Raw genomic sequence first — 27,819 nt, 5'->3', positions numbered from 1 at the left:
TGCCCTTCTCTGAACCTTTTCTAGTGCCAGTATATCTTTTTTGAGATGAGGAGACCACATCTGTACGCAGTATGCAAGATGTGGGCATACCATTGATTTATATAAGGGCAATAATATATTCTCCGTCTTATTTTCTATCCCCTTTTTAATGATTCCTAACATCCTGTTTGCTTTTTTGACTGCCTCTGCACACTGTGTGGACATCGTCAGAGAACTATCCATGATGACTCCAAGATCTCTTTCCTGATTTGTTGTAGCTAAATTAGCCCCCATCATATTGTATGTATAGTTGGGGTTATTTTTTCCAATGTGCATTACTTTACATTTATCCACATTAAATTTCATTTGCCATTTTGTTGCCCAGTCGCTTAGTTTTGTGAGATCTTTTTGAAGTTCTTCACTGTCTGCTTTGGTCTTAACTATCTTGAACAGTTTAGTATCATCTGCAAACTTTGCCACCTCACTTTTTATCCCTTTCTCCAGATCGTTTATGAATAAGTTGAATAGGATTGGTCCTAGGACTGACCCTTGGGGAACTCCACTGGTTACCCCTCTCCAATCTGAGAATTTACCATTAATTCCTACCCTTTGTTCCCTGTCTTTTAACCAGTTCTCAGTCCATGAAAGGACCTTCCCTTTTATCCCATGACAACTTAATTTACGTAAGAGCCTTTGATGAGGGACCTTGTCAAAGGCTTTCTGGAAATCTAAGTACACTATGTCCACTGGATCCCCCTTGTTCATATGTTTGTTGACCCCTTCAAAGAACTCTAATAGATTAGTAAGGCACGATTTCCCTTTAGAGAAACCAGGTTGACTTTTGCCCAACAATTTATGTTCTTCTATGTGTCTGACAATTTTATTCTTTACTACTGTTTCGACTAATTTGCCCGGTACCGACGTTAGACTTACCGGTCTGTAATTGCCAGGATCACCTCTAGAGTCCTTTTTAAATATTGGCGTTACATTAGCTATCTTACAGTCGTTGGGTCCAGAAGCCGATTTAAAGGACAGGTTACAAACCCTAGTTAATAGTTCCGCAATTTCACATTTGAGTTCTTTCAGAACTCTTGGGTGAATGCCATCTGGTCCCGGTGACTTGTTAATGTTAAGTTTATCAATTAATTCCAAAACCTCCTCTCGTGACATTTCAGTCTGTGACAGTTCTTCAGATTTGTCACCTACAAAAGCTGGCTCTGGTTTGGGAATCTCCCTAACATCCTCAGCCGTGGAGACTGAAGCAAAGAATTCATTTCGTTTCTCTGCAATGACTTTATCCTCTTTAAGCGCTCCTTTTCTATCTCTATCATCGAGGGGCCCCACTGGTTGTTTAGCAGGCTTCCTGCTTCTGATGTTCTTAAAGTATGAAAGTCTTCATGCAAATTGGTGGACTTTTTCCATACAGCTATGCTAGGGCTTGTGGCATTCACTATTAATGAAGCCTTGATTCACCCTGCTATGGTCACTATTACCTTAAAAAAGACAGACAAGTTATCAGGTGCCATCTAATGGAGAAGAATATTTCTATATACAACCATTATCAGGCCCGTTGGTGGTGGTTGCTGCTAATGAAAAGACCATAAAACAGCAAAGAATGAGCCAAAAGAGAGAGAACCAAAACATCTTGATTTATTTTGACATAAAGCTATTCCTCAGAGAGCCTTCTGTTCAGAATTTCAAATTACCAGGTGTTATTGGCACATTAAGATTTCCAGAATTATAAAAACATCCCTGACTGTTTAGAAGAATTGCCACAAGAAAAAAGAAGAGTTTAGAGCTATAATTTCAGAGGGTCAGTTAATTACAAGAATGTCTCTCCAAGGTATTTCTGGTTGATGTTGACACCTCATTGCATTCTACCACCACTTTGGTGGTGAGGAGGAACATCTTGGCTTCAAAGATGAGGTTTTCGTCTTGAGGTTCAGGTGACCATGGGAGATCTTCCTTTTGAGGGTCTGGATCGTTTCAGTTCAAAGAATGATGATGATCTTAATTCCTTGCAGGCAGCCATCCTTTACTCTTTTGGGTATGCCCATTTGCCCCAAAGAAAAAACAAAGAACACCTTGACAGAGACCTTCATCTGGCACTTTTTCCATCAAAGAGCTTCAGAGCACCTAATAAGGGACAGTGTCATCAGAGAAAGAGACCTTCTACCTCAGCTATGTTTTCATCTCAGTCTATATATCTGCACTCAAGCAACCATTTTGATGGGTTGGTCGGGAGTTGCAATTCAGTCAGTTCTCAGGATCTAGACTCTTCCTGTTCCCTATTTGGGAATTCTCTCTACTTCTTTGAGGATGCATGGAGCATAGCTAAAACAGATCACTGGGTCCTAGAAATAGTCTCAGTCAGCTACTCCATCCAGTTCCATACTGCTCCTACCACTACCTTCCTCCTAATCTTTCTTAAGGGGCTCATCTCAGAAGTGGCTGTTGCATCATTAGATGCTTTCAGTTCTGTCCCTTGGAGCATTAGAAGATGTTCTGCCTCAGTACCATGGGAAAAGTTTTATTCCATCTAGTTCCTGATACCAAAGTAGGGGAAATAATATCCCATTCTGGATTTGAGGATCCTCAACACCTTCATTTGCTGCTTCAAATTCAGAATGGTAACCCTAGCATCCATAATTCCGACACTTGCGAGATGCTTACTTCTATATCACCATACATCTGGTGCACAGGAATATATAAGATTCCAGGTAAGACAAAATTATTATTAATACACGGTCGTCTCCTTTTGCCTCTCTGCAGTGCTGAGGATATTTACCAAGGTCCTAACAGTTGTCACTGCTTACCTAAGAAGGAAAACTATATTAGTCTATCTGTACCTGGATGATTGGCTTATTTGGGGAAAGTTGCTGCAGCAGGGTGGAAACACCATATAGCAGATTCTTCATCTCTTCCTTACTCTTGGCCTGAGAATGAACAAAGAAAAGTCCAGATCAACACTACCGCAACTAATAGAATTCATAGGTGCAATAATAGACTCTCTATGACAGCCAGAGCCAATCTTATTCGACAAATTCAACACCAGGACCAATCTTATTACTCCGATATAGTTTAATCCTCACACCACAGTAGGGACTTGGAAGCATGGCCTCCTATATGTTCTTCACACAGTATGCCAGACTGCATCTACATTGCATGCAGGGTTGGCTGAGTTCAGTATATGTTCTGAACAGGCATCATTTGGTCATGTCGGTCTCTTCTAGACGTCCTGTTGTCACTGAAAAAGTACAAGGACTCCAAAGAGGTGCAAGGGAGTACTCTTCTCATTATCCCTTCCAACCAAGATCACAGTGATGGATGCGTCTCTTCTGGGATGGAGAGTGCATGTGAATGATCACCAGGCACAAGGTGTCTGGACTCATGAAGAGATTTGACTGGCCGTAAATGAGTTAAGAGCTCAGAGCAATTTACAATGCCTGTGCTGTGTTCCTACTATTCATTAAGGGCAGGTCTATTCACATTATGACATACAACATGACAGCCATGTTACAAGCAAGCAGGGAGGAGCACGATCAATCCCTATATGTCAGGAAAAAGTTTGACTATGAACCTGGTGTATCCATCACCAGATATCTCTCATGGTGACTCACCTCCTGAGTCTACAAAATGCTCTAGAAGACTTGTTTTTGGTCAGAAAATCAAGGACTCTGTGATTTATATCACCATCTAGGAATGGGGTCATCCAGCAATAGGTCTGTTTGTGGTGCATAAGAACAGGAAAAGTCTTATTTTCTGCTCCAAGGAAGTCAATGTCCAGGGTCCCTTAAGATGAATTTCTCATTCCTTAGTTTGTAAATCTCATGTATCTTTTTCTGCCAAACCATCCCCCTGCCCTGCCCCAATCCCCAAAGTACTTGGGCGGATCAGATCAGACAGGACGTTGCCAGATTCATCATGATTGCTCCCAGCTGACAAAGATATTTTTGATACCCGGAGTTAGTGCAGTTGTCTGTTTATCCTCCATAGATTCTTTCCCTTCTGCCAGACCTGATAGCTCAAAACCAGGGAAATGTCCTTCACCCAAACCCAGTCTCCCTACATCTTTTGGCCTGGCTGCTGGCTGAATATCAGGCTTAGAGAGATCATGTTCCTTGGATGTACAGAACATTTTAATCCATAGTAGAAAGGACTCCACCAGACAGACCTATACTGCTAAATGGAAAAGATTTTCAACCTGATGTGAGCAAAGGCAGCTGCACCCTATTGTCATTCAGATCCCTGTCATTATTAGACTACTTACTCTTGCTAACAGACTCTGGTTTGGCCATTAGCTTTATTATGCTGCATTTAGCAGTAATTTCTGCACATCACTCACCTGTCAAAAACTTCACAGTGTTTTCCCATCCTATTATGACAAAATTCTTACAAGGTCTCAGTAGGGTTTTTCCACCAGAAAGAAATCTTCTTCCCAACTTGGGATTTTACCAGGGATTAAAGTGGCCCCAATTTGAACACATGACATCCTGTTCTCTATTGCATTTATCTATGAAGACCTCTTTTTTTGGTTTCAATTACATCAGCCAGATGGATCAGGGAGATACAGCCCTTATGGTGGATCCACCTCGTACTATATTTCACCCAGATAAAGTGTCATTTAAAACCCATCCCAAATTCCTGCCTAAGTAGTTACAGACTTGAATATAAATCAAATAATCCACTTTCTGTCATTTTTTCCTAAGTCATATCCTAGTAAGGGAAAAGATCGGCTGCATATTCTAGATGTTCAAAGAGCCCTAGCCTTCTGTTTACAAAGGATGAAATCTTTCAGGGCTTCCCCGTGATTATTTGTGGCATCTGCTGAAAGAACAAAGGGTCAGCCAGTATCAGCAAAGGGTCAGCCAGGATGGGTTTAGGGTTGCATTAAGGCTTGTTATGACATAACTTGTCTAGATCCTATAGCTTAGACTAGGTTGCATTCTACTAGAGTTCACTTCCTTGCACAGTGTATGCATTTCAGACAGCTGCAAGGCAACCAGTTGGAGTCTGATTCATACTTTTACAAAACACTCTTTTACTGGAAAGGCATCGAGGTACGATGCTTCTTTTGCAGACCTGTATTGCAACCTCTCTTTAACTATACTATGAGAACCTACCTCCTTAGATCAGGTCACTGCTTGTGAGTCACCAAGAGTGGGATGGACATAAATATATGGACAAGCTCTCAAAGAAGAAAGAAAAGTTGCTTGCCCTACAATAACTGAAGTTCTTTGAGTTGTGTTATCCATATATGTATTTTCCACAGCTCTCCCTTCTTCCCTAGTACTAGAGAGTCCTATAATATCTGAATTTTGTGGTAGCGAAGGAACTAAGTGGTGGTTGAGCCACTCCACCCCTTATGCTGTCAATACAGGAGCACAAGGACGCTCGGCGCATGACAGCTCCAATGGATGTGCTGACCAAAAGACTCCCAAATCAAGTGCCTGAGGCACATATGCACCAAGAGTCAAATATATGTAGAGAGAACATATTTTGAACAACTCCAGTTACTGTAGGATAAGAAACATTTCTGTTTTCTGTGCCTCTTTCCCTCCCTAGTCCTTTTCTGGCCTATTTAGATTGAAAGCTCTTTTGGGCAAGAACTGTTTTTACTGTGTGTTTGTCCAGTAGGGTCTCAATCTTGTCTGGAATTGTTAGGTTTTATTGTAATACAAATAAATAATTTCTGTTATGTTATAAATTATTTTCATAAGTGTGATGGTCAGTCTAATACATACCCATGATTATATTTGATGAAAAGCAGAAACAAAAATAAATTGGATTAAAATATTTAAATTATAATATTTGGCATTTATTAGATTGCCACGTGTAATGTGAATATCTAGTTAGAATCAAAGTTTGAAATATAATGTAGAATTAATGTTTTGTTTCCATAGCAATCCTTCCCAAAGAAACTCCCAATGTCTCAATCGGTGCCTCAAATTTATATCCAGGTTAAGGAGTTTATCTATGCAAGCCTTAAATTTTCAGAGTCACTTCACCGCAGGTAAGCATTGATAAAGTGGTATATATATATTATCTTGGCATGTGCATGTTTTTGTTTCGTAATTGGAAGTTAATGAGCTATACATATAATGTGATCAAATGTAGCATGTGCATATCATATGTGTATGATAGTTTTGCACAGAAAACTGTCTACAATTTTAATATCATGTTAGACAATATTTACTGGTTTGAATTGTATGTAGGTTTTCTTCTTTTAAAAAATCATGCAGTAGTTGAAAAAAGTAACCCGGAACTAGATAGTTCAGTAAAAGCTCTTTGTTTTGCTAATGCAGATTGGTTTTGCTGGTACACCTACTTCGATAGAACGCTGTCCTTGGGAGCCAAAAAATCTTACCGTCTTATAGGTGAAACCGCGTTATATTGAACTTGCTTTGATCTGCCGTAGTGTGCAGCCCCGCCCCCCCTGGAGCACTGCTTTGCTGCGTTATATCCGAATTTGTGTTCTATTGGGTCGCGTTATATCGGGGTAGAGGTGTATCTACAATATAGCTGTAGAAATTTTACTCTGAGAGGGTCAGTGAAAATAGAGAAAACGTAAATAGAGTGCAAGAAGAAAAGGGAAAATTACATACAGATGAATATTTATCATTTGTAAAATTTTTGTTCTAGTTAATTCCTGGAAGTCCTATTGCCTGTGTTATACAGGAGGTCAGACTAGATGAACACAATGGTCCTTCTGGTTTTATAATCAATGAATCTCTGAGTTAAATGCCAGTCACCTGCATCAATGGATGGGGGAACTTGATGGGGCCAGCAATGAAAGGGGGACAGCCAATCGCATGTTTAGAGGGTCAGGAACAATTTTTTTTCTTCCATGAGCAGAGGACCAGGGTGTTTTTTGCCTTCCTTGCAGCACCTTCAAGCTACAGTAAGTTGAGCAGGAACAAACTTAGTGCCTAACTAGGGTGGAGTTGTTTGTTTGTCACAACTTGCGGCCTGTTTCCAGGGCAGTTAAGAGAATAAAATGAATGTTCCCAGAGGTAACAGACCTAGGATTTTGGTGCTGGGCCTTGAGCTCATGTGATAGGGTGAAACCTTGTGGCCTTTGCGGACCGAGGTCCCCTCCCAGCTGCATCCTCTGTCCCCTTCATGCGGGAGAGGGTGTGCTAGGACTCAGAGCTGACTCCTGTGTGGGGTAGGCTGAGGAAAGCCTGCCCAGTATTATAGGTTATATGGTAAGGACTGAAGCCCTGTAACCCTGGCACCAGTTACGGGTTATACAGGGCCAGTGCAAGAATATTTTGCACCCTAGGCGAAACTTCTACCTTGCGCCCCCCTCCTTCCTCCCCTCCCCCCGGAGCATCGCTTATTATAAACTTTCAAAAATGAATACATGCATGATGTGGCATTGTTCATTAGAATTAATACACATTGAAAATTTATTAATTTCATTATTTAGTCTACATATTTAATGAAAATAAATGGCCTTGGGTCTCCTGCACGTGGCTAGAGTCCCTTCTGCCCTCCTCTCCCCCCCCATGGATCTGGAAAGGGCTGTTTTGGGGATCAGAGCACAGATCTCGGGGGCTCGGGGAGGAGGCAGCGCTGGGCTGGCAGGGGGGGCACGGGCTCCTACCAGCTGCAGCCCAGGAAACAGCAGAAAGCAGGTAACGGCTGGGAGCTCCCAGATTCACCCCCCGGTTCCTCCCGCGCCCCTGGCCGCCCTGCTGGAGCTGCGAGCGGAACCCGCTCCCTGCACAGCGTCGTCCAAACCCCTCAAGGCAAACCCTGCCCCGGCCCGGCCGCGGACCGCCCCTGTGCAGGGAGTGTGAAAAAAAATTTTGGGGCACCACTTTTTGGCACCCCCAAATCTTGGCGCCCTAGGTGGCCGCCTAGTTTGCCTAGTGGTTGCACCAGCCCTGCCTGGGCTTATATAGTAAGGATCCGTGTAATACAAGAACTAGAGGTCACCAAATGAAATTAATAGGCAGCAGGTTTAAAATAAACAAAAGGAAGTATTTCTTCACACAATGCACAGTCAATCTTTGCCAGAGGATGTTGTGAAGACCAAGACTATAACAGGGTTCAAAAAAGAACTAGATCATTTCATGGAGGATAGGTCCATCAATGGCTATTAGCGAGGATGGGCAGGGATGGTGTCTCTAGCCTCTGTTTGCCAGAAGCTGGGAATGGGCGGCAGGGGATGGATCACTTGATGATTCCCTGTTCTGTTCATTTCTTCTGAAGCACCTGGCATTGGCCACTATTGAAAGACAGGATACTGGGCTAGATGCAGTGATCAGTTGCCAAAATCTTAACAACTGGTTCCCTATAAAAAGTTCTGATTTAAGGGATGTGCCACAGTATGTATTTTTTGTACCAATAGGGTTACCATACGTCCGTATTTTCCTGGGAGGAATCCCGGGAGGCGATTTAAGAACCAAAAAGCCTGACATGTCTGGGAAAATACAGATGTATGTTAACCCTACCTAAAGTTCTTTTTTAAAAAGATGGGCCTGAGCTAGAAATGAGCTCCATTTCACATGTGTGGGTCCCCGCCACTCCCTGGGGGTATGCAAGGGTGACCAGATGTCCCGATTTTATAGGGGCAGTCCCGATTTTTGGGTCTTTTTCTTTATATAGGCTCCTATTACCCCCCCACCCCCCACCCCCGTCCCAATTTTTCACACTTGCTGTCTGGTCACCCTAGGGTGTGCACATGTGTGGGTCCCAGCTGCTCCCTGCCCCCCTCATTGAAGCAGGTGTGCAGGGTTACTGCCCTGGGAACTGCAGGGCACCAGTGGACGTGGGGCTGGCTGCAGACAAGGGTGTGGAGCAGGGCTAGCTGGAGGCAGGGGGTGCGGGGCTGGCTGCGGGCAGGGCAGAGGGTGCAGAGCTGGCTGGAGACAGGAGGGCAGGGGCTGACTGGAGGTAGGGCTGGCTGCAGGCAGGGCAGTGGCTGGAGATAGAGGGGTGTGGGCCTGGCTGGCTTCGGGCAGGGCCGCAGCGGGGTGTGGCAGGGGGTGGCTGGAGACAGAGGAGTGTGGGGCTTGCTGGCTTCGGGCAGGGGTGTGTGGCAGGGATTGGCTGGAGACAGGGCAGGGGATGCGGCAGGGGCTAGCTGAGGGCAGGGGGTGCGGAGCTGGCTGCAGGCAGGGCAGGGGGTGTGGGACTGGTGCAGGCAGGGCAGAGGGTGCGGGCAGGGCAGGGGGTGCGTCAGGGGCTGGCTGCAGGCAGGGGGTGTGGGTACTCACGGGGAGCGTGTCTTGGAGCAGCCTGAGCAGCAGGACGCAGCCCAGGCCCAGCAGAGCAACCGGGGACCCAGCAGGCAGCAGTGGGAGCCTCAGGGGCAGAGGTCGGGGGAGCAGCAGCAGTAACAGGGCCAGCGGCGGCCCACATGGCTCCCGCAGCACAGCACCGCTGGCGGCCGGAGGAGGAATTACACACTTCCCCGCTGGAGTCCATCAAAGTCGCAGCGCCCCCCTCCTCGGAGGGAAGCGGGTTAACAAGCGGTTCTAAAATTGCTTCAAAATTTAACAACCGGTTCACACAAACCGGCTCCAGCTCACCACTGGCTAGATGCACCTTTGGTCTGACCCAGTAGGGTTGTTCTTATGTTCTTAACTCTGGCTTTGGAACCAATTAAATGTCTGGTCTAGGAGAATATGAATGATGGGTGGGTAGTGCCCCTCCCCTGTGTTAAAGTTTAATAAAAGTTGCATTCTGCCACTTAATTTCATGCATGTGTCTATCCTCATTTTGTCACTGTGTCCACATTAACATGATGCATACCTCAAAACCATAGCATACTCATATACTTATTTATCTACTTCTTCAATCTTGCCAGATATTTATTTTCCCCAGTCATTCTGCCTTTGTCCTAGTTTACTTAGACTGTGGGTGCTTTGGGGCAAGAAACATACCTTTACTTCCTATACAAAGCACTGTGCACACTAATGGTGCAATATGCAAGTATAAAATAATAATGTGGTATCCCATCCCTACATTGGACCAGAATTCTTGAATGTGTGTCAAACTGTTCTTACTTTGAAGATTCTCTTTGAAGTCGCTTAGAGAGAGAGAGTTTCTGATAAAACGAAACTAAATATAAACTAAAGAGAAAGCTCTACAAAATGACTTTCTTCAGTGGAAAATATTTCAACACTTCCATTCTCCCCCCTGTTCCCCCCCCCCCCCAAAAAAAAGCCCAGCTTGGTTTTAATTACATAAAATAACATTTGTAGATTAGTCTTGAAGGCTCAAATTTGCTATTCACAGCTGGTCATCCACTTTTGCACTGTTAACAAATGTAAATGACTCTCCTTTCACACATTCTTAATTGATACTGTTTATAATTTACACGTACTAATGAGTGCCTGTTGACCCCCATATCTAAACAGTGACTCATTAAACACACAAATTACTCTTTCCTAACTGCTATGTTAACAAACCTCCAAGAGCTAAAAATAACAGATTTTTGCATCAGTGCTGAAATTCAGTTAGTGGTACTGGGTAATTGGGTGGTGAATGGGGTGTTTTGTAAGACAGATCATGGAACACTCTTTTTTTTTTTTTTGTAAATTCAAATCAGAAATGTTTTCTTGTCATGCCAATCTTTATAAGCATTACCAAATTGTAAACAGATACACAGCCTGGATATCTGTCGGATAGATACTGTTTGCAATATTGTAGCCCTGTTGGTCCCAGATAAGAGAGAGACAACGTGGGTGAGGTATTATCTTTCAAAAGTTTGTCTCTTCCACCAACAGAAGTTGGTCCAATAAAAGTTATTACCTCTCCCACCTTGTGTCTCTCAAAGGTGTTTTCTCTCTTTCTGTTCCACAAGTTTTGGGTGTGTGTATATATCTGTATGTACAGATGTGTGTATATATTTATATTTATACTATAAGTACTGTGTATGCTTTTTGTGAAATACAAGGATTTTATCTTTTCCCAGGTTGATCTCTGAATCCATTGTATTGTTGCAGCATGTTTGTAGTAAATGTGAATTCTTTTGGGAACTGTCCTGAATGGGTATAAGCTGGCATTTTATCTGTGTCTCATTTCTTTGGAGCACTGGGTTTGGGGACTTTGTTCCACTACTGTTGCTAACTCATTGGTGAGTATGTTAAAAAAGTTAGGGCTCAGGTTAAGTGACATGTCTCTATGAGTGGAACTGGGATTCTTGAGTCCTGAATTACCATTCCTCAAGTCTGGTTGTTAGCCTTCCAAGACTAAGGAAAAATTGGCTTAATTTCAAGGTATAATTATAGGTATAATGTCTCATCGAATCTCTGTTGTTATATCAACATCTCTTTATACCATATAAAAATGTGGATTTCAAGGATTTTGTTATGTGAGATGAGTGTGTTCAGATGGTGATTCATTTATTAAAGATACAGTTTTGCTTTTAAGTGTTTTGCCTGATGTATTTCTTAAGAGTAGTGTTTGTGTGTTGTACAAATTTAATCAGAACATAGCAACTGCAGTTTTCTGGAGATGTAAAATTTGCAGTAGCTCAGCGATTTAACACTACTATTAATTTTGTTCCCATTCACATTTGATATGTTGAAAAATAAGTATTTAAAGATGCCTTGAAAGCCAGCCACAGGTTATTCCCAATTGGAAGAATTTGCTTGAAATCAAAGATGCAAAGTCTACGTGACTAATTAGAGATGAAATACTGAGATTTGGGGAGAGGAAGCTGTCTAACATTCGTTTGTAGTTTTTTAACTTGAATTCTAGAAACTCTTCATACTTAATTTTACTGACTTTAGTGTAATAAAGAGGTATTGAAGTTCTATTTGTATCTTTCAGACAAATGTAAAGTTTTGCAATTGTTTGTTTTTATGCTCTTTTATGATAACTCTTACAGTGTATGGCTATAAAAGGATGAAATGGATCACCTTCAAATTATTATTTGCATTTTGAAATTATATATTCTATTAAGAATTCCTAGATCTAATATATGAGACTTACATATTTCTAAAAAATTCATGGGGGAAGAGAGAATATTTAATCTGCAGTGCAATCTTGAGCAACATGAGTTAGTTAATAGAAAATGGAAAAAAATCTATAACTTGGAAAAATCCATTAGATCTGTGAGAGGTTAAAAAATTAAGGAAAGTGATTAACATTTAAAATGTGCATGGACTGGCCTGTAAATCAGGGATGTCCAAAATATGGCAGTGGCTTGAATCCAGACCTTGATGTTTTTAAATCCAGTTTGTTGTCTGCTGAATACGTCAGTTTGTAGCATAAATTACAAATAATAATTTCTAGTTCTTATATAGCACTTTTAATTTCTTAGGTCTCAAAGCATGTAAAAAAGAGGGTCAGAATCATTCTTTTACATGCCCTTTAATTTTTTGGCCTCCTTTATCTTCCTCTGCAGCAGTGGATTATCACCACTATCACCACCACCATTAGAAAAAGCATTTCTTCTGATTGAATATGAGAGCTGTTTCCAGGACAGTTATCATCAGGGTTCAGCAGTAGTATTGCCAAATATATTCTGGAAACTTGGGCAGTGATTTTCAAAGGAGCAGAGGGAATTAAGTGCCCATCTCCAATTGACTTTCATTGGAAATTGGGTGTCTGTGTTAGGTTTCCTTGAGAATCCCAGCCTTGACTATTAATTTTAAAAGTGAAAAGAAGCTGAGAGTGACCCCCTGAAAGGATTCGGGATGTGTAGATTGGAAAGTGACTTATGCTGAGCAACCAATCATTTTTAGTTCATTACTTAAATGTGTTTTGCACCCATGTTATTTCTTCTGCTCTGTCAAACAACTTTGGGTTTTATTAGCAGTTTGACACAGTATAGATCAAGTAAATCAATCCAAATTAGTTTCCAGCAGACTCTAACTCATATTAAAAACTCATCAGAGTAGCACTGTATCTAAAATATTCCATAGAATCTGTCAGTGTAAAAATGTTGAATGATAAGACCACACAGTTGAATCTTGGGGTATAAAACCTAAGTGGTAAGAATGTAAATGTGTTAGTAGGGCATCCCGAATAAGAAAAAGATAGAGTGCACAGTATTGAGAGAGATTGAAGAGGCTGCGAAATTTTACAAAATGACCCATATATAAACCAGGCAAGTTACACAATATGACAAAATTTAGAGAAGCAATTTCTCAAGATTTTAATGGTTGCTCTTGGAACAGCTTGTTCTTAGAGGACACAAAAGGGAGTGGCTGTTTTCTTGACTTAGTCTTAAAGTAACAGCATTTTGTAGCCATGTTGATCCCAGGATATGAGAGAGAAGGTAGGTGAGGTAATATCTTCCATTGGATCAACTTCTGGCATGATCTCCAGGTAGGTTTCCTGATTTTTTTTCCTCCAGGGTGTATGAGCAATTAAGGAAGACAGGACATTGCTAAGAAGCTAAATGGTTTATTTGCATCAGTCTTCACCATAGAGAATGTTAGAGGGATACGTACTCCAGGCCTGATTGTTTTTGATAATAAAAACAGGTTCTATCAGAAATTGAGTTACCAGAAGAAGTGGTGGAACAAATTGATTATTTAAAAAGCAACAAGTCACTAGGCCCAGATGGTGTAAATCTAGGAGTGCTGAGGAGCGTGTATGAAGTGGCTGAACTGCTGGCAAAAATATGCAATCCCTCATTAAAAACAGCTACCATGGTATCCTCCAATACTCTAATGTTCTACTTATTTTAAAATGGCTTTGGGGTGATCCTTGAAATAGAATAATTAATATATGATGGAGTCTATCCAGCATGATTTCTGCAAAGAAAAATTGTATCTCACTAATCTATTAGAATTCTTTGAATGTGTCAATAATATTTGATACAGATAACCAGATTGACATAGTTTTAGATTTTCAAAAAGCTTTTGACAAGGTCCCTTGCAAGAGGCAACTAAAGAAACTAAATAGTCATGTGGTCAGAGGCAAAATATTGTCACAGATCAGAAACTGGCTAAGAGACAGAAAACAATAGGAAAAAATGCCAATTCATCATGCCAAAAGGTTAACACCAGGATGCCACCAGATTCTGTATTGCGTCTGGAGTTTAATATATTTATTAATGATTGGAAAGAGGGACAAGCAGTGAGGTGGAACAATTGGCAGATGACACTGATATTTAGATTAGTCAAGACTAGAGAAGACTGAGGGACTTCAGAGAGTTAGGCAAGCTAAGTGAATGGGCAGAATAATGTCAGATGAAGTCCAGTGTTGATAAATACAAAGTAATGCTCATTGAAGGGGGAAATGTGTGTTGATTGTGCACCTCTTAGGGTTCTAAATTGACTATATCAACTCAAAAAAGGGACAACTCCATAAAGGCCTCTGCTCAATGTGCAGTATGGTCAAAAAAGCAAACATTCCATGAAATTTAAAGGTGGCAAGTTCAAAACTGATCAAAGGAAATATATTACACAATGTATAATCAGACAGTGGCACTCATTGTCATCAGACATGGAAGCCAAGAATTTAGGAAAATTCAAAGAGATACTGGATGTTTATATGGATAAGAAATAATAATAGTTAATAATAACAAAAAAGGTATGTCAGGGTTTACGGTAATCTCTTACTATTCTGGATTAGGATGAGGCCTTTGTAGGGGAGCAGATTACCCCATATCTGCCCACTGCAGGGTTTCTTACACCTTCCTTTGAAGCATCCAGTGTTGGCCTCTACCAGAGACAGGGGACTGGATATGGACCCTGGGTCTGATCCAGTATGAAAGTTCCTATGTTTCTGATTTTTAAACTGCTTAGCTGCTGGTGATACAGTGCTAGTAGTGTGTGTTTCTGTTCACCTGACACAATTTTCCTGGCCAGTGATTAGTTCCCACTATGGTGTTCCATGACCTACCAGTACATGTAGTGGCTTTGATTATCTTTATTTATTTATTTATTTATTTGGTGGTGTTAAATGTTGGAATTAGAGGGAATGTTTTATTCATTGCAGCAATGATACTGGGGAGGAGGCACCCCTCTGAAGCCAAAAAAAGAAAGAAAGAGGTCTTCCTTGTGATTGGCTGATTACAGAACTCCCAACCAGTCACTTCAGATTGGAAGCAGGTTAATGTTCTGATATCTGATTCTGTTGAAAAAGATGTGAGAGGCATACTTTTGTCCTTGCGGTGTATCAGAAGAGGACAGATTAGTCACTTTAATTATACTGAAGCTGATTAAATTTCTTTAACTACTTAACCAAGTCAGTAGACAGATATTATTTCTGCAACATGTATAGAAATTTCCTGACTCCCAGTTGCCTTCTGATCACCACACATTACCTTTATGTGACAATGAGGAGCCACTAGACTTCATCACTTCCACCAATGGGATTTTTGTGGGGAGACTGACAGGTTACTAGTTAATGTGATTAGATGGCCTGAACATCTGATACCACAAAATACTGGGATAACCCAGTCAATGCCTTTCCTAAGTGGTTGTGACGCACTGTTGGTGCAAGCTCAGAAATTCATATAGCATAAGTGCAGTGAGTGTTTGAGTAATTTTGATCCTGGATTTTGGTGTTGGGATTTTAAATCCATCTAATTAAAAGGATATAATTCTGAGATATGTTGAATATTAAACTGTGGCACAGCCATGAGTTGGTAAAGGAGAAAATAACTAGGGCAGGAGGAAAACAACGGAGAACGGAGGAAAGGCCTAAAACAATGGAAGGACAGTAGATGTTGGTGCCATTTAAATAGCAGAGAGGGTTTGTTAATGTTTGTAAGCCATGTTGAAGATGCTAAGCATGTGAAGATGTAAAGGTGCTAAATATGTCAATTAAAGTATTGTAACTTTATTTGGATACGGTTTAACAGTATCCAAAACTTTGTTTTTCAGTTCGACAGAAATAGATGATATGCTTAGAAAATCTACAAATTTGCTGCTAACAAGAACTTTAAGTAGTTGTTTACAAAACCTCATCAAAAAGCCACACATAGGTTTAACAGAGGTAAGTTATGAAATACATAGCCCAAAGATTTTTTTTTATAAAGGACAATTACTGCTAAACATGTTTTCATAAATCCAGATATATTGTAGTACTAAGCTTTATATCAGGTTAACAAATGTAATAGTTTGTTTGGTTTTAAATCGCAAGAAACACTTTTATGTATAAATTCAAGAAATAGAAAAAGAGGAAGATGTATAGATGTATATTTCCATATGAAAATGACAACGCTATAGAGTGTTGGGTCTAATGAAATATATATTTATATGTGGATGCATATTGAAGGAAGGGTTGCATTGAAGGAGTCCTGTTCAATAAGACATAGGTGTGCAAGGAATAAGTGAAGGGCTCCTGCCTCATTGATTGCACATTATTCAGTGCAGAGCATTCTTCTGCTATGTACAAATAGAGAACATGGTGGAATTTCTTTCTTAATATTTTTAAAAATAGGAAATGTCACACACACACACACACACACACTTACAGCTGCAAAGTGAAGCGATCAGTTCAAGAAACAACAAAGTTAAGGTTCCCTACACCACCTGTCCTCCTTTTGTGTGTGCATTGCAATAAAATATTTTATTACATGATCACATACTGTTTTTTCTACAGGACCCCAGCTTCATTCAGGGTGTGTATGACTGAAAACGAGACAGGTTTGAAAAGTGAATTAATGCTTGTGTACGTGGCAAGTTAGTGTGCAGCAAGCCAGGGGGTGAATATACAGTTCTTTGGCTAGCTATGCGCTAATATCCCATATGGGGTGTACACTAGGATTTTCATTCTGCTGTGGCTGTGATCACATGGGATGTTAGTGCATAGAAAGCTGGTGTGCTGTAGATCATGTCCTGACTTGCAGAGCACTAACTCACTGTGTAGATGAGCTCTTAGCCTGGTGTCTCACTCCCTATAGTTATATGCTGTGCTATGGTGGCAGCACGGGTCTACTGAAAGCTGATGAACGATATTGCAGTTAAAGGAACTGGGCTGAGGCTATGAAATCTGGGTTCTATGGGTGCTATAGTATCTTGGGAAGGCACATGATCTCTCTGTGCCTTAGTTGTAAATCTGTAAAATAGGGTACTTCCTGAACTCTCAGGGATGATGTGAAGATAAAATCTTTATTATATTTGAGGTGCTTAGTTACTAAAATGAAGAAGGGCCATAGAAAAGAATGTAGAGAGAGAAGAATCCTTTATATTGGGCAGGGTTTGGTTGCCATCCAGTAAATGAGGCATGGGGCCACACACTGTACAATGATGGTTTAAGAAATGTTGAAATGCTGTTTCATCCACGAAGCCCTGTCTGTTTTGTGTACTGAACAAGGACAAGGGTCCAGCAGAAAAAGAGAGTATCATATAATACTGGGTCATAGTTTATGCACAAAGGTGCAATCTTAACTTTGAAATTTCCTAACTTCTGACTTTCACTTTGTGACCTTAACATTTAATGTAATGCAGAGATTTTTCTGGTATGGAATTATTAATTTGACTATGGTGATCTTTTTTTAATCGTAACAGTCTTACAATGTAAAATGGAATTTCTTTTTAATGAATTGATGGTTATAATTTTTGTTTTTAAACTGTAGTATGACTTGTGAGCAGCATTTGCATTCTGACTTTAAAATTGGCAGTTATTCAATTGTATCCTGTAATACTGTAATTATCTACTAGCAATGCAGTGGCTGAAAGCAATAACTCTTAAAAAAAAATCAGGTGATATTTGTTGATACAAGGGCATTTTACCGGAATTTTGGTCTTTTGTAGCTGGTGCAAATCATCATAAACACAACACACCTGGAACAAGCCTGTAAATACCTTGAGGATTTCATAACTAACATTACAAATATTTCCCAAGAGACTGTTCACACTGCAAGGCTGTATGGTCTTTCCACTTTTAAGGTATGTAATATGTCCACCATTTAAATTATGAAGTCTAAAAATCTTTGCATTAAAATCACCATACATTAACTGTAAAAAAGAAAAATAAATGAGGGCCCAGGGGGTTCTTACATGTTTTTACATTAACAGTTTCCTAAATGTTGAGAATTAAAGATAAATTATCAGTATTAAAAATGAACAGGTAAATGTAGTTTTTCTTTTATGGCATTTTAAACATTAATAGGACATGAAAATGTGTTTGTATGTACATCGAACCAGCAATCTCTTGCAGATAGTTCATGCCTTAGTCTTGAGGTAACTTGCGATTTTATTATTTACTGTATCATAAACTTTAATAGATTGTACTTCATATACTGCAAAATGTTTAGTTTCAGAACATATCAAACAAACAACGTTTACCTTTTTCTGCTGTACTTCATGATATATTTTCAAGCGTTCTTACTTAGTAATGTCAAAGAAACAGAATTTAAAAAGTGAAACTGTTGTAGTATAATTACATTTCAACCTGAGAATGAAAACGTGATTCTGATATTGCACTGCTAGAAAACACATTGTTTTGAAGGCTCTTAGGTAACAGCAAGACAGAATTCAGAACTTCACTTATGAAGTTTAGAAATGGTTTGTAAAGCAATAATAGTTATATATTTGTCTTTTGAGAATCAGGTTTTACTGAATTTTCATTTAAAATAAGAAATAGTATTCATTCACAATAATATATGCAAAAAATGTAATTATATCTGGCTCTATACCACTCTATTTTATTTATACCAATGTCTGTTGTCTAGTGTTAAAAGGTTTGAGTCAATATAATTCAATGATTAATACTATTCTAAGTGGGGGGCAGAAGGCGGAAAAACTGTGTTGGGGGGAGCTATGGGCGGGAAACAATTGTTGATTCCTAAATTTTAATATTAGCTGATCATATGCATCTATCTGGCCTAATGGTTAATAAGATAGTAATCCTAGAAATTGTTTATTCATAGTGTAAATTGAGGACTGGCTTCCATATAGATGTCAATCTTGTAGCACACAAAAAGAGCTACATATAAGAAGGTTAATGAATCACAAATCTAGTCACAGCACAGATTTTCATTGCAGTTCATCAAGCTAAGGGTTTGTCTACACAGCAGCTGTGAGGGTGCTTCCCAGAACGGGTAGGCTGACATGCTAGCGTTAGTTGAGCTAGCACACGAAAAATAGCAATGTGGCTGCGGAGGGACGGGCGGTGGCAGAAGCTAGCCACCTAGAGGATTGGGCAGGATTGTACTTGAGCAGCTAGCCTGAGCTGCTGCCCATGCTGCCATAGTCACATTGCTATTTTTAGCATGCTACCTGGAGCAGAGCTAGCGTGTGTCTGTCTAACCATACTGGGAAGCACACTCCCAGCTGCTGTGTAGTTGTACCATTAGCCTGTTGTGTGGCATCATGGTTCTGAGCTGTTGCTTCTTCCATTGATTTTTGGCAAGGTAATTGTTCAGGAAGGGTTTAATGTAAGGGAATATTATGTTCGTCTGAGTGCTGGTTTCTAGTATGAGGTAAGCACAGTATTCTAGTCTAGACTATAGTTGTTATGGAGCAATCCTGAATCATATGTAAAATTGTTGTTTTGTTGTTATTTGTATTATGTTAGTGCCTAGAGGCCGCCAGTCAAGGATCATGGGTCCATTATCTGAGGCTCTGTACAGTCAAAAAAAAAGTCCCCGTCCAAAAGAATCTAGCCATATCCAAGCGACTCTGACAACTTTTATTCTCTATTAGAATACTCATTTTATATGTGGGAGCCCAGTAAATTCTGTAAATCTATCCATTATAGCTTCATGTGTCCATATCTCTTTATTTTTTGTACTTTAACACTCATAAATACGTTTTTGCCACAGTTTAATCTCTAAAATGTTCAACTAGACAAGAATTGCCAAGCCAGATTAGACCAGAGTTCTGTCTAGTCAGATATCTTGCCTCTGGCTGTGGCTACTACCTGACAAATACTTTCTGGAATGTAGGCGGTGGTCAATTTATTGCATGTTACTACAAAGTACATATATCAGCACATGAAAAACACTTTTCCACCTGCTTTAAAATACTACTTCACTTCCACTTGCATAACCTTAATTTAAAATTGCTACCTATACAAGGGATGCAATGGGTAAACCAAAATTTCAGGAATGTGGAAAGAGAACAGTCAGATCAGAATCTACAGAATGTCACCGTTATTATCTTATCATCTGCTAATGAAATATGCTGTGATTTTGACATCACAACTGTTGTGTACCGCATTACAATTTTGTATGTTCCAAGAGAGACATCTGTGACTCCAAATGGAAACCATTCCTAAATTTACACTGAATATGTGATTTCTGGGATCTATTTATTTATCTATTGCATACAAAAAAACTATGTTAAATTATTCAGAAAAAATATGCATGTGATTACGTAATTAAATCATGTATCATAATGCATGCACACAAGGGACGGGACTTGAATTAAGGTTGCATTATGGCATTTCATAACTTTTGACTGCTTGACCTTGCAACCTTAATAATGTTCTTTTAATGTAATCTTGTGTGTGTAATTTCCTAGATTTCTCAAAAAGCAAACTGAGAAAATAGAAATTCCATCATGTGAAACATATTGACACCCATGTTTCATTTTAGAACCTTTAGATCCTCTGCACAGATCACTGCTACCTGAGTTTATGGAGCAACTGGTGAAAGTAGACTGTTATTCTCAGCCCCTAGAGGGTTTCACAGTTATTTGTAGATGGTCAAGAAATAATGTTGAGACTCAGAAATCCTGGTTTCAATTCCAGATTGTTAAGAGGAATGTTCCCTAGTGGTTATAAGTCCTTCTGCCTCAGTCTATCCCCATCCTGTCTCTGTTCCCCTCTGCTTCTATCAATTCCACACACCAACTCCTATGTCTGTCTCTCTCTGCTCCTGTCCTCTTCTGACTCTCTGCTTCTATCCCCACCTTGTCTTTGCTCCTCACTACTCTGCATTCAAGTCAGGCTGCTTCCTCCTCCTCTTCACTGCTTCGGTGCAAGCAATGGATACATTGAAAGCACAGGAGACACTATTTCTGTTCTCATTTCTGGTGCTCTGTGCCACAGTAGCTCTCAGCTGCCAAGAGGAACAATTGCAGGGAAAGTCCTGCTCAGCCCCTATAGCCTTGGGATGGAGCATACATGTGCAGTCTGTTTGGCACATAGCAGCTGTGCAGGGATAAAGCATGCTCAGTGCAGATGGACTCTTCAGAGAATTTAGCTGCCAAACTCTCAACAAGCCTCTATTGATCATGTGTAACCTGAAACATTTTCAGAGGTTATAACTTGACCACAGGGTTGGCCTTACCATGAGGCGAACTGAGGTGGCTGCCTCAGGTGCCAGACAGTGTGTGTGTGGGGGGCCACTAGGACCCAGAGTGTAGAAAATTGTCTGCTGCTGGTGCATATGTATTCTCTCTGCTCTAGGTGCACAGAGATGGTGGAGGAAGGAGGGCACAAGAGACATAACAGGCACCAGAGACAATGCAGGAGAAAAGGTGAGAGGGAATAACAGAAAGCAGCAGGAGCTGCAGGGAGAGAGAGGAGGAAGAGCCTCTTATGTACCTCTCCAGCACCCCCAGGAGCCTGAACTGATTAACACCAGCTTCTCAGGGAGCTTCCTGTTTCCTGCTGCTTCCCTGAACCCACTTGAGGAGAACAGGCAGTCAACTGAAGTAGTAGGAGCCAGTTAGGCCCTTAAGACACTGATAGCTTCCCTCACTCAGGCCCTGCTACCAGCCTGCTTATTTGTCCCCTTCAACTGAGTGTTGAGAGCCACTATAGCTGGCACAGAACAGCAGTCATGAGGGGCAGCATTCAGAAAAAGAAAGAAAGCAAAGGAAGCTTTTCTATCTAAGCAGGAAGGAGCTCTCCTGAGATACATAGACACAAATGTTCACGGTGAGTCTTCCAGCCCCAGTGAGGATGTGAGTGGTGAGGAGATGTCTGATCTTCCAGTTAGTCAGAATGCAGGTGACCTGGCAGCTACTGCAGCATCCATATCTCCATCTCAAATGGATGTAACCATGCACATTCCTGAAGAAAAGTGTAGATCAGAGAAGAGTGTAGTGGAGGCGCAAGAAACAGCCGCTGCTGAGTTTAGTTCCTTAAGTCTAGATGATCCAGGACTGTGGACCCACTTGAGCAGTAGCCTGAGGGACTTCCTTGTACTGCATGGACCACAGCAAGTGAAAAACTTCATGTTCCCCAAAGAAAATGAAAATAGAAGTTTCCATCCAACACATTACTGGCGTGACATCCCCAGTGGTGACAAAGTGGAGAGGCCATGGTTTATGTACTCAAAAACCCAGAATGCTGCCTAGTGTTTTTGTTGCGGTCTAATAATGTTCCAGCCACACTGGGTTCTACAGGAACAAAGGACTGGAAAAGTCTGGCATGCCGTGAGAAGGCAGCAAATCACCAGAGAGCATTACGTAGGTGGAAAGAGCTTGAGATGAGACTAAGGTTAAAGGCCACCATAGATGATCAGCATCAAGAGAAGATTACATCAGAGTCTCTTTACTGGCAAAATGTTCTGAAAAGACTCATTGCCATTGTGAGAATGCTTGCTACCCAAAACCTAGCACTGCATGGCACTTCAGATCAGCTGTATGTGCCAAATGATGGAAACTTCCTTAAAATTGTGGAGCTGATGGCTGAGTTTGATGCTGTACTCCAGGAGCATCTCAGAAGAGTCACCACCCAAGACATGTATACACACCACTACCTTGGAAAAACAATTCAAAATGAGATCATACAGTTACTGGCAACGAAAGTCAAACAGAAGATTGTGGCAGATCTGAAGTCAGCAAGATATTACTCTGTTATTCTGGACTGCACACCTGACATCAGTCATACGGAACAAATGAATTTAATGGTGTGTATTGTAACAACAACAGAACCTAGTGAAAATGTCCCTGCAATGGTGACGGTCAGAGAGTATTTTCTAGAATTTATTGACATTGATGATACTACAGGAGCTGGTATGACAAATGTGCTTCTTAAAAAGCTGGAAGATACGGGAATTGCGATAGCTGACATGAGAGATCAGGGCTATGATAATGGTACCAACATGGAGAAAAGAACAGAGGAGTGCAGACATTGATCCAAGAGTTAAACCCTCAAGCATTTTTTGTCCCATGCAGTTCTCATTCATTGAACTTGGTGGTCAGTGATGCAGCATCAGCTTCTAGTGAGGCTGCTGAATTTTTTAATGTAATTCAAAGCATCTATGTATTTTTCTCTGCATCAACTCATCGATGGCAAATTTTGAAGCAACATCTGCGAACATCCTCTCTCACACTGAAACCACTGAGTGCCACACGATGGGAAAGTCGAGTGGAGGCGATAAAGCCTATCAAACACCAAATTGGGAAGATAGATGATGCCATAGTTGCCATTATGGAGGATAATGCTATGACAAGAACTGTTCGTGGGAGAACAGTGGCAGAGACAAATGGAATCATGATACATAACTTCAAATGTCTGTGTGTCTTAGTGTTGTGGCATGACATGAAATAAATGTTGTAAGCAAGAGACTCCAAGGTGTTGACCTTGATATATCTGAAGCAATGGAACAACTGGACAAAGCAAAGTCAGACCTACAGTCTTACTGGTCAGATGAGGGATTTCAAAACAGTCTGAAGAGTGCACAGAAGTTAGCAGAGGAACTTCACACTGAAGCTATTTTCCCACCCATTCAAGAATACAGGAGTCACCGAAGAAGAAGACATTTTGATTACCAGGCATGGGATAATCCCATAAGAGACCCCAAACAACAATTCAAAGTTGAATTCTTTAACCAGGTGCTAGATTGTGCAATACAGTCAGTTGAAGAACGTTTCATGCAGCTCAAGGAACACAGCAGTATATTTGGAATGTTGTATGATATTCCAAAACTCCTCACTATAACTGAAGACGACCTACACCAGCAATGCAGGGCACTAGAGACAGTGTTGACACATGATGACATGCATGATATTGATGCGGGTGATTTAGGTGATGAACTGAAAGCTCTTTCAAGATACATTTCAGCAGGATCAACTCCAAAGGCTGTTCTGGAATTTATGTGCACAAATAAGTTGACCATCCTCTTTCCAAATGCTTTTGTTGCTCTGCGCATACTTCTAACACTTCCTATAACAGTTGCCAGTGGAGAATGCAGCTTCTCCAAGCTGAAGTTAATAAAAACACATTTACACTCCACAATGACACAGGAGAAGCTGGTCGGCCTTGCAACCATCTCAATAGAGCATGAGCTGGCCCAGACTGTGGACCTTCAGGAACCAGTTCAAATCTTTGCAACCAAGAAGGCACAGAAAGCACCACTTTGATTATTCAAACAGATAAAAATGTCAGTGTTTACTATGCAGACAAGAAAAGTTACATTTGCTGTTCAGGTGTTTGAATGTTAAGTGTTACTTAACATTTTTGAACAAGACATTTTAAGTTGTTAGTTCTCCTTTACTGGGGTAGGTAGCAGAGCAGTACCATGAGACGAGTAGAACAGGAAGAAGGCAGAATTGAGACCTTTCAAAGTTTTGGCCCAAGCGAGGGGGCATGGGAGTGTCATTTGAGCTCCCCGCCTCAGGTGCCAAAATGTTGTGGCCCAGCCTTGCTTGACCAGATTTGAGCTGATTTGCATCAGCACTGCAGAAGACAGATCCCTGACACTAGAATAATTCCCCTCCTTGCCATATTGGCAGTTGTCAAGTCCCTGCTTCTCAATGAAACAGTTGTAAAAATATGTAAGATGGGCAAAACAGCCTATTTTCTCCTTTTCTATTTCTCAGAAATGGCTGGATCGTTTTAGCTGAAATGCTCTGATAAAGTTCAACCTGAGGCATACACTCAGCATGGAAAATTTCATCTTCAGCTGTTACTTTGACAAAGTTATAAATAACTAGAAAAAAGATCATGTAATGGGAACATGTTATATTCTCTGCCTCTCTTTAGGTACTTAAATAGCCTTCATCAGCATAGTAGCAGACCACCTCACAGTTAATGAATTTATCTTCACCCCAGAGAGGTAGGAAAGTACTATTATGTCCATTTTCCAGGTGGGGGACTGAGGCACAGACGCTAAGTGACCTGTCCATTGTCACACAGGATGTCTATGGTACAGTGGAAATTAAACCCTGGTCTCTGGATTCCAAGTCCACAACCTTAATCACAAAGCCATCCATCCTCCTCAGTCGTAAGTCAGATAGGTGCATGTGGTTAACTCCAAACCTAGCCATAGCAATTAAATCTTTAAAGACAACTTATGTGAGGAAGCTCCATTCTAGCCAAGTAATTCAAAATGTCCATGACTAAGAAAAATTACACGAGATTCTGGTCCCTGCTTGGTCTGTATTACACTATAGTGACACAAATAAGCCAGAAAGATAGCTCAACTGGCCACCTGGAGATTCCTCCTGAGTAAGAGGAATTTCCATATGACATAGAGCCAGTGTCGTGGCACTATGCTGTAAACTTTTCTGGCCCTGACACAGGGGGCATTTTCAGAGGAAAGGGGACTTTGTGCTCCAATGGTCTCTGGCTGCCAGAAGAGTCCCTTGGAATGTGGCAGCTGTACATAAAATAGAGCAGATTTTGGACTGAAAATCAGCTGAAATTACTTGATTTACCTACAGTGGTCAGGATCCTTACAAGGTCCAGGGGAAAGTTGACCCTAGGAATACAGCTGTTGGTTCTTCTCATAACAATACAGAAAACCAAAAATATATGCATGCATTACTCACATAATATACGGCGTCCTTGGAAATAGCTTAAAGGTGTCAAATACATAGGAGACATATGTTTATTGGTATTGGGGAGACAAATCAGGTTGTCACAATAATTTGATTAAGAAGTTGAATGAACACAACATAGGCTTAGAGATGCTATTTCAATATGATCAGTTGCCTTGTGATTTACAGTTTTAATATACAGGTAAAATAACATGCTCTACTGGATTTTAAAATGAAACAGTTCATCTAGACTATGTAGAAGTTATTAAGTGGACTTATGTTAATAATGAGCTTAGCCTTACAATGGTAAACATGTCAGGATATGAAAGTCATGTCTTTCTTGAGAATTACAGGATGCTATAAATTAAAATGTCATGCTTTGGATGTATGAGTAATAATCCCATTATAGGTCACCCCCAACAAACTGTATCTTTGTAGGTATTGATGGGTTCATGTTTGAAGAGAGACAAACTGGAAGATTGTTTATGCCAAATATTTTTGAGGTTACACCTACCCATTTCTCTGACTTGATCACGCATGTTGGCTGTTATTTTATATTTGTTTTCAATTTTTATTTATAGTTTGCTCATGACAAAAGAGGAGATAAAGTACAGTAATCACATTTAATGTATTTGAATATATATTAAAATTTACAAATGTCTGTTTGTTGACCAATCTTCCAAATTATAAAGGTCTTTTCTCTCTAGAACTTTAAAAAACCGAATAATATAAATCCATCGTAACACTGTGGAAGAAGCAGAGATCTCACCTACAGTCAGAGTTACAATTAAGAATAATGGAATGGAAAATCTTCATAGCTACTAATAGCCATCTAGTTAACTAGTTGTCAATTAAAGTTAAAATTACAATTATCCATGCTTTAAACATGGGATCATTTATCTTCTAATATCTTGAGACACTTGTATGGAAACTGTGATCTAATAGTTCAGAAGAAGTGAATTTAAAACTGCCCACGGGAAATCATTGAAGAATCCCCAAAACATTAGAAGTTCTCCTTTGAGAAATGCCTATATGGATTCCCACTCTTGAGGATAAGTGCACCTTTTTTGGATTAGCTCCTGGAGAAACTGAAAAAGGAAGCAAGGTCTATAGTAGCTGAGGTTCAGATGGAGTCCATACATTTTCTGCAAGCACCATACAGTGCCTGCTGTATTGTTGCCAGCTTAATGACCATGGCAGTTATGTACTGATCCTTTTGGATTTTTATGGCAGTTTTCTATGTCTATGAAGAGAAATGGAAAAGGTGGAGAGAGGTCCACAAGAGACATTTCTTTTCTCTGATTCTCTTTTGACAGCTTGTGTGATGGTAGAAAGAGCTGTGAAGTGAGAACTGTATCTGCACTATTCCTATCATGTTTTGATTCTTTGGCAACAGGTATAGTTCTGAAATCCAATACTTAATAATACTTGCCTAATAAGTTGTTGACTATTGAAGTAAAAGAGACTTCATTGGGTATAATTTTGAAAGTCATAAAGACTTTGGATGTTTCTCACATTTAGCCAGACCATAATTTGTAGAGTTTTATTCTGGAAAGTCATAGTGTGGTGATTCAATTTCCCTTGTTATGATATATATTTTGAATAAATATCTCCTTATTGTTTTGTACATCTGAGGGACTGTCTCCCAAAGCATAATAGGTTAACTTTATCAAAGGAGAACTCAAGGATGTTTTAAATTTTATGTATGAACAAATGTACTTCCAAACACATCCTAACCTAGAAAGTGTGTATGGTGAGTTCACATTCTCTCCAGCAAAGGCTGGGTTTGGTAATTACTGGTAATTATTAGGTAACTCTTAAGAAGTTGCAACTTGAATATTAGGTATTTAACTATTTATTTATATATATTTTGGTACACCCAAACAAAGGAACAGAATTTCTTAAATTAATCGACTATAAAGGATTAATCCTGTTGAGTAGTTCTGTTTTGTACCTAGATGCAAGACTAAACCTATCCGATTCTAATATCACCTCTGGCACAGATGTTAAAGTATGGGTGAGGTACAATGAGATATCATTGTAGAGCAGTGCATTTATGTTCTATATTTTCCACCTGGAGGCCTGCAATTTTCCCATTAGCTCACATTTGTTCTGCTCGGGGTTTTGAAAGTAGAGTAAAGAGCAAAGGTGAAGAGGGCTCCCATTCAGTGTGGCCTTGCCAATTTTGTCTCCCATGTGAGTGCGCACATATATATGTCTATAGATATATATTATATTGGTTATGGATATAGATTCC

At 40.3% G+C, this 27,819-nt stretch overlaps 1 protein-coding gene across 8 annotated transcripts in view; it reads left to right on the top strand.

Annotated features, from left to right (window-relative positions):
• Positions 1-27,819, top strand: part of EXOC6 (exocyst complex component 6) — a 184,453-nt gene that overhangs the window by 83,042 nt on the left and 73,592 nt on the right. For all 8 annotated transcript variants that reach the window (XM_034777841.1, XM_034777839.1, XM_034777837.1 and 5 more), the window contains exons 15-17: positions 5,883-5,992; positions 15,783-15,894; positions 17,658-17,792. In XM_034777841.1, coding sequence (XP_034633732.1) covers positions 5,883-5,992; positions 15,783-15,894; positions 17,658-17,792 — 357 coding nt within the window. The remainder of the gene's footprint in view (positions 1-5,882; positions 5,993-15,782; positions 15,895-17,657; positions 17,793-27,819) is intronic.

The sequence above is a fragment of the Trachemys scripta genome, chromosome 7, assembly GCF_013100865.1.
Source record: "Trachemys scripta elegans isolate TJP31775 chromosome 7, CAS_Tse_1.0, whole genome shotgun sequence".
Taxonomy (NCBI): domain Eukaryota; kingdom Metazoa; phylum Chordata; order Testudines; family Emydidae; genus Trachemys; species Trachemys scripta.
The sequence above is the reverse complement of the archived record's forward strand: the minus strand, read 5'-3'. Positions and strand labels throughout refer to the sequence as shown.